The 12653-nt window shown below is 36.0% G+C and overlaps 1 protein-coding gene across 1 annotated transcript in view; it reads left to right on the top strand.

Annotated features, from left to right (window-relative positions):
* Positions 1 to 8897: 8897 nt before the first annotated feature.
* Positions 8898 to 12653, top strand: part of msraa (methionine sulfoxide reductase Aa) — a 47315-nt gene continuing 43559 nt past the window's right edge. The window contains exon 1 of the mRNA XM_059356178.1: positions 8898 to 9147. Within this exon, the coding sequence (XP_059212161.1) occupies positions 9012 to 9147 (136 nt within the window). The 5' untranslated portion in view covers positions 8898 to 9011. The remainder of the gene's footprint in view (positions 9148 to 12653) is intronic.

Raw genomic sequence — 12653 nt, 5'->3', positions numbered from 1 at the left:
CGAACACACAGTACTGATATTTATTTAATTATTTTTTTAAAATAATTCTATATTTTCTAAGTATTATATAATGTATAATAATGGTAAATTCGTAACTTTAAATGGTCATAAAGGTGCAAAATCGATGTAAAATGAACATAGAGAAGATGTATTTTAATTCCAAAAAATTCCAAAGATTTTTATCTGTAATCTGTGAATGTTTCCTGTCTAAAATCCTTATCTATATCCGTTTAACAAATCCCATATCGGTCGAGCTCTACTAATTATACTGTGAATGAATGATTGACACTGATAATCCATAATTATGTTAGCTCATAAAATGCACAGAGACTATCATAATTATAGTTATAGTACTATATATAAGTATGTGCATCATGTATATTCCTCCTACAGCATTTAAGATGTGACTGAAGCTGTTTATATCCTGAATATTGTGATTAAAGCTGCTGTGAGGCTGTTGTGTAATAGACTCCTGATACGATGCGAGCGGTTGTGTAATACGTTGCTTGTCCTTTTTCTGCAGCACAAATCTGGAACAAACTGCAGATCTGCTGCAACTCCTCCAGGCTGCAGACTTTCTCTGCCTGCTGCTGCTGCTTTACACCCTATTAAACCAATTAAATTAACAATTCCTTACTCTAATTCTCATATTTTATACCTGTCTTATTCTGTTTAAGCTTGTTTTTATTTCCCTGTCCTCTCAGCCCTTTCATGGCTGCTTTTATGTCCTTTTAATGTTTTATGTGAAGCACTTTGAATGGCCTTGTTGCTGAAATGGGCTTTATAAACCTGCCTCGGTTGTAATGTGCTTCAGGACATGTTGCATTGTTTATTTATTATTACCACAATGGAGGCAGCTGTATGATGAGAGGGTATGTTGTGTGTCGTTGTGCAGCGTTTGAGTGTAAAGGAATATAACGTACAACCTTGATTCCAGAGGAGTAAAAGCTGAATGCATTGATTTATAAACCCCATTTGACCTACATTCAATTGAATTCAGTACAAAAGACAATATATTTAATGCTCAGACTGAAAACCTTTAGTTTTTTGTAATCATGCACTCTGAATTTGGTGCATTTTGCCCTTCATCAAAGCTTTTTTACAATCAGAGTTGCATATCGTATCGTACCATATTGTATCATATCGTACAATATCGTACCGTACCGTACCCGTTACTGACTGTACATTATGTATTAAGCTGCTCTGCCTCCCTCTAAGTCTTTTTTTCTGCAGTGCTCTGTCTCCTCCTGCAGTCCAAACACAGACAGGCAGCTCAGGACAGATTACGAAGCTATAATGGTCCATAGATGTGTGTGTGTGTGTGTGTGTGTGTGTGTGTGTGTGTGTGTGTGTCTTTGATAAACTGTTCAAATGTCCTGCTGACCTCCACACAACCAACAGGCTGCATGCTGGGACAGAACTGACAATACTTCCATATATCTACTGGCTATATTGACTTTTTTCCCCCTAAAGACTAAACCATAAATGCTAAATAGGGATGGCTTAGAAGTGCAATATCAACATTTTGCATGTTTAAATTGCACCATGAATGTGTTTTTGCACCATCAATGCAGCCTCTGGAATCCTTTAATGTCTTACTTTGCTATGAAAAATCAATTTGCAGAGATTTAAAGCCATTGTTCTCACCTTTTTTTATTACTCTCTCTAGTCTTCTTGCCATCTAAATTCACTGATTAGAGTCAGGTTAAAGCAAATTCTGCATTTTAAGGATTTCCAGACAGCTGAGGAGGTAAAAGAGTACAATATTTTAAAAGAACATTAGTTTGTGTGTCAGAAATCTATTATTTTCTACATAATTTTCTATCTCTATCATGTGACCCCTCTTAGATTTATTCTCGCTTGCATTCCCAACACTTCTAACTGCACATCATACAATTAAATACAATTTTAACTCCAGAACAAGCAGACATAATGTTCACTTGCCTGATTGAAATCTCTGCAAACTGAATTTCCCTCTATCATGAGTGGGAAAAAAAAACCTTGAAAGAATGCAGAATGCAGTGTAAAAATCATTCAAAATGATGTAATAATATGCAGTATTTAACACCGGTATGGTCCTTTAAGCAGCACTGCGGACCATTAAAGCATTATCCTCCATTATCCAGCAGCAGCAGCCATAATGCACGTTCTTATACACCACTGCATTAATGACACAGCTGCAGGGGAGGAAGCTGCTGCTGCAAATGTGTTACTCCTCATCCCACATGAGCCCTGGCAGCTCCAAAAACATCATGTCATGCATCCTTTTTTAAAAATATTAATTTTTCTAATTTGCAAATGCAGATTCAGCAGCATCAGCATCTGTGCTGCTCAACGGCTCCCCGGCAGAGGAGAAGGACCCATCTGCAGCCTCATTAACCGCTGAAATGCTAATGACCCAGATAGCTCATGTAGGCTAAAATGCAGAGGGGAGGGGAGGAGGGGGGACGGCTGCCTTTGTGGGGGTCGGGCGTGTGTGTTAGAGCCTTAAAATCTCCACAATGCACAAAAAAATCTTCAATAAATTACCAAAATTATATCATAAAGCATATTTCTGTTAGATTAAACATTGCATCATAATAAATGATATAATAAATAATAGGGTTGAAGCGTTTTAGATCATTAAAACACCATAATGCACAAACATTACAGATGCATTTAATGTATTTAAGTGTGTTTGATGTGTGTGTGTGCAGCTTTTAGCTCATATTTTTGCAAAAAAGAGATATAAGAAGTTCCGCAGAGCACGACAGCACACTGCGGCTGCAGATTTAGCGCAGATGAAAGGAGCTGAAGGAGGTTTTTTATAAAAAAAATTAATAAAAAACACAAACACACACACACAGGGCCTAAGAGACACATTTTGCATTAAATTGAATAATAGTTTAAATATGTGTGGGAAAAACCGAGCAACAATACCTTACAGCGGCAGGGTGCAGGATAAATGGCGCAGCTTGCTATTTTTTTTTCTCTTTTAACATTAGCGGACATTTAATGAGGCAGCCAAGACCTCCGTAAAACACACCGATGCAGGAGGTTGTGTTCGTCCGGTGATAGAACGCTTTAAAGCGGCTTGGTTTGCGTGCGCAGCCCGGTCCGCGGTGCTCTCCTCTGGAGGTCCGTGCAGGGATGCTGAGGATGCGGAGGGATGTTGCGGGGGATGCGGAGGTCGGACCGTCCTTCTTCTGCAGCTCAATTGAAAAAAATGAAAAAAAGAAAGGGTTTTTTTTCTCTCTCTCTCTCTCTTTCTCTGCAGGTGAACTCTTCAAGCACAAATAGTCCAAACCCAGAATGGAGCCAAGCAGTATCCTAAGCCCTCAAAAAAATCAGGATCTGTGTGTGCTGGGTGCAGTCAGGAGGTGGATACAGTAGCCGAATGGAAGGATGGAGGGAGAGAAGTTGGGCGCAGTCAGAGGGAGAGAGAGGAGAGAGGAGAAGGGGAGGAGGGGGTGGTCCTCTGAAGAGAGAGAGAGAGAGAGAGAGAGAGAGAGAGAGAGAGAGAGAGAGAGAGAGAGAGAGAGAGATGAAGCCAGGTTTTTACATCCTCAGCTTCCAGCTCTCCTGTCCTCCCTCTGCTTCTCATCCTCTTCTGAGGATGGAGGGAGGAAAGAAAGAGTGAGAGCATCTGCCTCACCAAACATCCATCTGACTCCCAACTAAACTGTCCTAATTTAATCTAAACTGTTTCAGGAAACAACATACAGTCATGGAAAAAAATATCAGACCACCCTTTTTCTTCGACTTCTTGTTCATTTTAAACCTCTGAAGTCCAGGAGATTTTGGTTCAGATTTGTCAAATTCCTCTCCATTCATTTCTGTCTCCGTTTAGCATCTTTCAGTCTGTTCTTACATCACATGCATGGCTCCTTTTTCTACACACAAACTTGTATGTATAAAGCTGCCAGGAACCCAAAATACAAACAAAAGATACAGGTTTCTATGGAAATGTATCATTTTTTAAATTTTATTTTATTTTTACAATTTATACACACAAAAATAGCAGAAAAAAATAATAAATAATAAAACTATGTGTATGTAAATTAAAAATAGTAATGGTTTTCATTGTAGAAAGAAAATTCACAATTTAAAATGGACTAAAAACAGAAACAAAATGACCAAAAAAAGACACAAAATGATTAAAAAAAGAAACAAAAAGACACAAAATGACTAAAAAAAACACAAAATGACTAAAGAAAAGCCATAAAATGACCAAAAAAAGACACAGAATGAGACAACAGAATGACAAAAAAAAACCCACAGAAGAAACAAAATGACAAAAAAAGACACAACAACAGACACAAAATGACCAAATAAGACACAAATTACCAAAAAAGTCACAAAAAGACATGAAAAGGATTTAAAAATGGACAAAATAGCCCAATAAGACTCCATAGAGTTAAACCTGCATTCTCTCTAATGGCCAGCAGGGGGCGACTCCACTGCTGCAAAAAGAAGTGGGTTGGTTTAAAGTCAAAATGAATATTACCCAACGTCTCACTTGATTTATTACCTCAGTGTACTTGTAATGCATTTACATTTACTGGTCCTAATTAAACTGGATCTACTCCATCTCCTCTACATCTCGACCTCGTTGCTGGAATGTGATTTTCTGCACAAACCTTCTGAATTATAGATGATTCTCACCTTCATACAACAACACACAATCAGGAGCTGAAATTAATATTTTTCCAACATGAGCAGCGTTTCCTCCCGGGGTCTTCCATATGGCTCGTCATCTGTCCCTCCTCCCACCAGCCCATACTGGGAACCAGTGGACTGATTGTGCACTCGTTTGACAGCACGGAAACAGCCACAAACCACCAAGTAATCAGTGGCTTCCACCAGCCAGACACAGATAACTGGACAGGGAGTTTACACACAAACACACAGATATAAATATATACACTACAGGCCAAAGGTTTGGAAGCACGATCAAATTTGTACAAAAAAGATCATAGTTTCATTGCTATACTTTGCAACAAAATAAATGTGATTATTTTATAAAGAGTCACTTTAAAGTGAAAAATGCAAACTTAAATGTAAATAGAGGGAAATGGTTCAATTCAATAAAGTTAAAGTCTGATCATGCAGTAAACACATCCAAAAACCCAAAGAATCCATACTGGTTTTTAAGAAAGCCATTATGAACAGAAAATTTAAGTTGCTTTTGGCCTGTAGTGTGTATATATGAAGAACTTATCTGCAAAAAAGGATATCTCAGTTTTGATTTATTTTCCCAAATTCTTAAGTTTTTTGGGGTTACAGTCCAGGAAATATCAGTCAAAATGACTCAGAATTTTACTATTTTTCTTTTTTTTTGTGTGTGTATTGTTGTGTTATACATACATATATATTTATAAATATTATTGTTGTTATATAACTGAATATAGTAAATTAATAAAGGGATTTAATAAGCTTTGGCTTCTTTTGAACACAAATAAGTGTAGAGTCTTGTTTTTGTTTCATGTTGTGTTGTTGTCTTGTATTTATTGTTGTTCATCTTTTATTTTGTGTTCAATCAATTTTGCTAAATCATGTATTGGTTTGTGCAATCAAGGGCAAATTAATTAAAAAATGAAATGGCATTGGTTTATTCTTTTTATCATGTCTTTTATCTGCTTTTGCAAATACACTCATCATATATAGAGATATGTGTGTGTTCATATAATATATCGATAATCATGTATAATTTATATCATATACAGGTCATTTATGTATGTGTGTATAGTTTGCTGTAGCCTATTTTTATTTTGTCAGGTGCATATGCACAGAATCTCTATAAATCTTAGCATATTTTACTAATATTCCTGTTTACAATGTTTATTTTCAGTGTGCAGTAACTAACAGGAAACATCACCACAAAAAGGAAGAAGAAAACAGGAGGAACTTGGTGTTGATTGCATCAAACATGTTGACAAAATCACACAAGTTAGGACACGACTGATAAAATAGATCTGGGTTTTTTCCATGTGTACTAAAAGTATACAGTTCACACCATTTGCACCACTGTACATCAGTGTGTTAATAAAGTTATGCCTGATTATGAGTCTAATTAAGTTAAAATAATAAGACATTATACAATAATATGGCATTTACGCAGTTCAGAGCATTGAAAAAAAAAGTACCTTAATACAATACTTTAATGTCATTCAGCCTCTGCTTTGGCAACAACATTTTTTATTGTTTCTCCCCCTTTTAAGAAAATAAAAATAATTCGCCATATATTATAATAAACCCAAGAGCTCCGGATTTTTATTGATTGTTAAACAAATAAAATAAAATGTCAAAAAGTGCATATTTCACTATTTTATTGACAAAACGGTCAAAATAATTGGCAGAATAATTGATGATGAAAATAATCATTTTTCAAGGTTTGCAATAATACCAACCTCCATTTATAGATCTATCAAATTAGTGTTATTTTACTTATATGTGAAGGGACACATATTTAAAGTGTATGTATCAGTTAATTCAATAAAATTCGGCACACGTGATGGAAAGAAGAAGAAAAAGAGTGAGTAAGAAGTGAAGCATTTCTCCAACTAAAGATTACTTCGAGTCTTTATTGTGCTGGAATTCAAAACAACAATGGAAAGAATAAAATGTCTATGGTATTACTTTGCAACACAGCTTTTAAAATGGTTTACAACAATACCAAACTCCATTTATAAATCAATCAAATGAGTGTTATTTTACTAATAGGTGAGAGTACACACATTTAAAGTGTATGTATCAGTTAATTCAAGAAATAAAGAGGTTGTCTGGAGAATTCGGCGCACATGTGATGGAAAGAAGAAGAAAAAGAGTGAGTAAGAAGTAAAGAATTTCTCTAAATATTGACTATTTGTGCAGGAATTCAGATTGGTTCTTTGTGACAAATGCTTTACATCATGTGTTAACTGTATATGTATCTAATATGCATGCTGTTTTGTTTGTCGTAAAATGCCATATAAAATGTCTATGACATTACTTTTGCAGCACGGCTGTTGGAATGGTTTGCAACTATACCAAACTCCATTTATAAATCTACAAAATTAGTGTTATTTCACTAATAGGTGAAGGGACACATGTTTAAAGTGTATGCATCAGTTAATTCAATAAATAAGGAGGCTGTCTGGGGAATTTGGCACACATTATGGAAAAAAGAAAAGAAAAAGAGTGAGTAAGAATTTAACAATTTCTCCAACTAATGATTATGTACAAAGTAATAATCAATAATGGAAAGAAGAAAATGTCTATGGTATTACTTTGCAGCACAGCTGTGAGGATGGTTTGCAACAATACCAAACTCCATTTATAAATCTATCAAATTTGTGATATTATACTTATATGTCAGGGTACACATGTTTAACGTGTATGTACAAATAAAATCAAGAAATAAGGAGGTCATCTGGTGAATTTGGCTCACATGTGATGTCAATAGTGGAAAGAAAAAGAAAAAGAGTAAGAAAGAAGTTAAGAATTTCTCCAACTAACGACTGCTTAGAGTTTCTATTTGTGCAGGACTTCAGATTGGTTCTTCAGTCACAAATGCTTTACATCATGTTTTAAGTGTACATATAATGTATATTTTAATGCTGTTCTGTATTCTAACGCCATATAAACCGTCTATGACATTACTTTTGCAGCACAGCTGTTGGAATGGTTTGCAACTATACCAAACTCCATTTATAAATCTACAAAATGTGCGTTATTTCACTAATAGGTGAAGGGACACATGTTTAAAGTGTATGTATCAGTAAATGAAAGAAATAAAGAGGTAGTCTGTTGAATTCGGTGCACATGTGATGGAAAGAAGAAGAAATTAAGGATTTCTCTAAATATTGACTATTTGTGCAGGAATTCAGATAGGTCCTTCAGTGACACATGCTTTACATCACGCTTTAAGTGTATATATATATATTTGAATGATGTTTTGTTTGTGGTAAAATGCCATATAAAACGTCTATGACATTACTTTTGTTGCAACAATACCAAACTCCTTTTATAAATCTATGAAATTAGTGTTGTTTTCTTATAGGTGAAGGGACACATGTTTAAAGTGTATTTATCAATGACCTCAAGAAATAAGGAGATCATCTGGTGAATTCGGCGCATGTGTGATTGCAATTAAATAGTGGAAAGAAGATAAACAAAAATAAAAAGTTAAGGCTTTCTCTAAATATTGATTGTTTACAGTCAGTTTTGTGCAGTATTTTAGCTTGCTCCAGACTGTTTTCTGTCATGTTTTAATTGTGCATATTGTTGATATCAAGGTTATTATAGTTAACGAAAACTAACGAAATAACGAAAACTAGAATTGAAAAAACATTTTCGTTAACTGAAATAAAAATAAAAACTTTTTTAAAAAACGATAACTAACTGAAACTGTATTGTGTGGTTACAAAACGAACTAAAACTAACTAAAATTATAGTGAAAATGTCCTTAGTTTTCGTTTTTGTCAACTTTTTTCATTCATAATTCAGTGTTTCTATTTGAACATGCAACACGTGGTGAATATGTTTACTGAGACTAGGATGTTTACACTAGAACCAAAATTAAAAACAGTTAATAACCTTATTGGGGCTGAGATGATAAACCAAAGGAAATAAAGGCAAAATTTATTATGACCACTTTGAATCTGGCACCAACACATAGCCCATTACAAAAAAACTAAAACTAACACTAAAACTAATAAAAACTAAACTAAAACTAAGCATTTTCCAAAAAATAAAAACTAAACTAAAACTAGAAAACTCACTCTAAAAACTAACTAAAACTAACTGAATTTAAAAGCAAAAATTCACAATGAAATTAAAACTAAAACTAATGAAAAATCCAAAACTATTATAACCTTGGTTGATATGCATGTCTTTTTGTTGATGGTCAGTGTTGAGTAACGTGGACACCTTGACGTTACACAATCCTCGTGCTGCCGTTAGATAACTTCTCTGTTATGTAGCTTTTAGCCTCAGAGCTAGCCCTCAGTGTGCAGCAGGAGGAGGTGTGTGTCGGTGCTGCTGCAGGTTCAATGGTCTCCTCCTCCAGGCTCAGACTCATCTGGCGTCATTTAGTCAACAGTAGGATGGGAGAGATGGCCTCTAAAGCCCAGATGCCAACCCCAGAGACAGCGCTCCCCGGCCGGACTCAAGGCATCAAAGTCTCCGGTAAGCTACCGTTAGCATGTTAGCTTCTCTCGAAAAAGTGATATAACTTTATGGCGCTATGTAGCGAAACAACATTAATAGTTTGCTGGTTTATTTCGTGTTCTTGTTATCTCTAGATATTGTCTGCAGCGTTGCCTTACATACACAACGGCAACTGAATCCGTTATAAACGTGTAATTAACGTTAAATAGCTTTAACTGTAAATTTAGCCGTTAGCACCTGCTGCTACTAGCATCACTGAAGCGCTGATACTGCGCATGCGCAAGTGAGTTTGGCTCTTGAGCACTGTTTGAATATTGACAGAAATAGTTTGTTAAAAACACAAAATATTTGCAAATATATGTGAATTAACCCTGATATTGTGGTGCATTTTTCTACTATGTAATTGCTCTTTGACTCCTTTAAATCTGCTCTTTACTGCAGTTACTACTGAAGTTAAGTAAATAAAAGTAGGAGGTCTAATACTAATATAAGAGTTGCTGTACTTTGTCCTGAACAAATAAAAGTCCTGCATTTCAAATTGAAAGCAAAGGTACAAAAGTATTAGCAGTGAACTACACTTAAACTACCACACTTGATACCCATTTATGCATTATAACTGTTTTTTTTAATTGCATATTAACGGGATATTGTGCTCACTCATTTGTAGTTTCTGATAGTTGTATTGTAATAGTGAACTTAGCCTGTCTTAATCTATAATATTACATAATTTATTTTTTTGGTCATCATTTTTTAATAATCTGAATCTTCAAAGTAAAAGTATGAAATAAATGTGAAGTCAAAAGTGCAAAATTTTGCCTCTGATTTCTATTTGAGAGGGGAAAATAACAGAAAAATGGAAGTTCAGGTGCCTCAAAATTGTACTTTAGTTACTTTCCACCACTGATATAACAAGACCAAATACGGTAGCTACTACTATTGCTAAAAGTAGAGAATTGAGGTCAACTTAGTCGCCGTTCTGTAGTTTTTGACGTATCACACTGTCTTGTAACTTGTTGTGAATTACTTAATTGTGATATTTTGTGCAGTGTGCTTCTTATGTGTGCGTTATGTTATGTTACCTAACTATAAGATACCTTGGTTGGAGGTTTTTGTTACTATCATTGTATCAATTTAAATTACAATTTTAAGTTTTCTTGCAGAATAGATGTTCTTAATGTGATTGAAGTGGCTTTTTCATCCTGATTAGAATCACATAATAATTATAATGAGGCAGCATTAAATACTTTGAACTGTGCAATATTGATATCAGTAAAAATGAGTCTTACTTGCAACTTTGACTTTCTGAGTGCGCCAATGTATCCGTCTAAAAAAAACAAGGAAATACTGTTGGCCAAAGTCCATTGTCCTATCTAATTAAACACAAATTAAATGGTTATAGTGTATATTGTCAATTGACAATATTTTTTATCCTTGCATGATGACAAACTTTGCAATCATACTGCCGTCTTCAGTAGATATGAGAGCTTGTAAGTCATAAATATGGAAATCTTTTACCAAGTCTACCATCAAACAGTCATGCCATGCATTTTGCACAAACTCACCATATGGAAAATATATGCAAAATCACATAAAACAAATCAAAATCAATATTTAGAGCAGTATTGAAACACATCATTCTTCATGCATGCAGAACAAACAAAATCACAAACTTCATTTTATTAGTTAATAACAACTTGTTCAGAAGAAGAAGTCATTGAATAAGGATATCTGCAATATAAATATCAGATTTTAGCAGCTTTAATTCACAAATATCAGGATTGTCTTTTAATTATCCGTACATCTGTTGACTTATTTATTTATCTGAAAGAATAACTGTCACTCTAACAAGTAAATGGGTGAAACAAAAGTGTGTGTTTGTGAGATAGGGAGTTTTTTGTGTGTGCATAAACAGACCGACAGCAGCACCAAGTTGGCAGTCGGGGCAGTTGGCACCAACCTGCCCCCTCTTCACTACAAGTGAGGGCGCTGAGTCTTGGCACATGATGAATAGATCTGCACTGGCACTGAACAAAAGACCCAAGACACACACACACACACACACACACACACACACACCCTCTAACATTAAAATGGGAAAGATGACAGTAATAAGTAGGAAGTGTAAAGGTTGCGAGGAGAAGATATTGACTCTGTGGTGTTTAGGTTAAAGAGACGGAGATAAATGGGAAGATGGGAGGAGTGCAGAGGTAAATGTTGGAGTTTTTTAGAATTTTTTTTGGATTCCCAAAGTGTGTTCAGTATTTTTCAGACTGGAGGGGGTTGGACGTGGGGAAGGAGGATGTGGGTTAGGAGGGCGGGGGTCCACCGCGAAAAAGGACGATTGCGATGGATGGATGGATGGATGGGAAGGTTCAGACGGAGTGGCAGACATGCTGGAGCGTCGCCAAAGCTTCTCGGGAACGCTGCCACAATCGAGAGAGACGAAGAAAGAGCGAGGGAGCAGAGAGGAAAGGAAAAAGCCATGCCTGCAGTGGAGAGACTTGGCAGGGCTTCCCCTCCTTTGTCTGTCTGGCTCAGGGCTGCAGCGCCAGAGGAAATCAAGAAATGTCCAGGCGTGGTGGTGGTGGTGGTGGAGGTGGTGGAGGTGGTGCTGGAGGTGGATGGGGACAAGCTCTGCCTCGGCTCCGAAAAGACAAGAGAGAAAAAGTACTTTCAAACGACTGAAAACTCAGCTTCTGAAAGGGCTATGGAAACCAAAAAACAAAACAAGCGATTTTCTCTTTTTGAAGGATATTCGGCGTTTGGAGCCGTTTGGACCCGACCGGATTTCGGAGACGAAGTGTAGCGTGACCACAATATCCGAAAACACGACCTGTAATTTTATTGGCAGCAAAGTATTTGCAATTTTCTTAAGGAACCAAACAATGTCTCTAAATTGGACCAGAACGGACGTTTGACCTCAAAGAGTCCACTAGCAGCCAGGAGAAGGCCAACCACGCCGAACAAGAGGTTTGTGTATCAATGCATGTCCATCGCTTTAACCAAATCAGTCCGATTATTCTTATTTTTTGCTGGGAAATGGTTTTTAAGTGCGAAATCTTAATATACGGGTTAAAATGTAGTGTGTTATTGTTAATGTGGTTGATTGATTTTTCTAGAAACTGACCCGGAGGATATAAAGCAGGCCAGGTTGGGCCACAAGCCTTTATCTGAAGAGCTAAAGCAGATGTTTTCATATTGTTTATAGTGGTTCCCTCAACTAATGGGTTGTTTTGCTCTTGGTTGGCAAAGATTTGGCCATCAATCTTTCTGAATGCTTTTTTTCATACTGAATGACTTGTTTCCAAGAAAATTACAGGCAGATCTTTAGTAAACACAAAGTTTAAAGTGGTACTTTTTCATGATTCTTTGTGGGGAAACACTGTTTACAGATGTGTCCATTAAATCAAGTAATTGATGAGTTGTTTGAGTGTTGGTCGACAGAGGAATTCTTTAGTAAAGGAGGTCCCTATAGCTGTTTGACCTCTTGAATATCTTAATTCAGGTGACTTTGTTGATATTGA

This window comes from Centropristis striata, chromosome 18 (assembly GCF_030273125.1).
Source record: "Centropristis striata isolate RG_2023a ecotype Rhode Island chromosome 18, C.striata_1.0, whole genome shotgun sequence".
In the NCBI taxonomy this organism is placed as follows: Eukaryota; Metazoa; Chordata; class Actinopteri; order Perciformes; family Serranidae; genus Centropristis; species Centropristis striata.
Note: the sequence above shows the minus strand (reverse complement) of the source record. Positions and strands in the feature narration are given on the sequence as shown.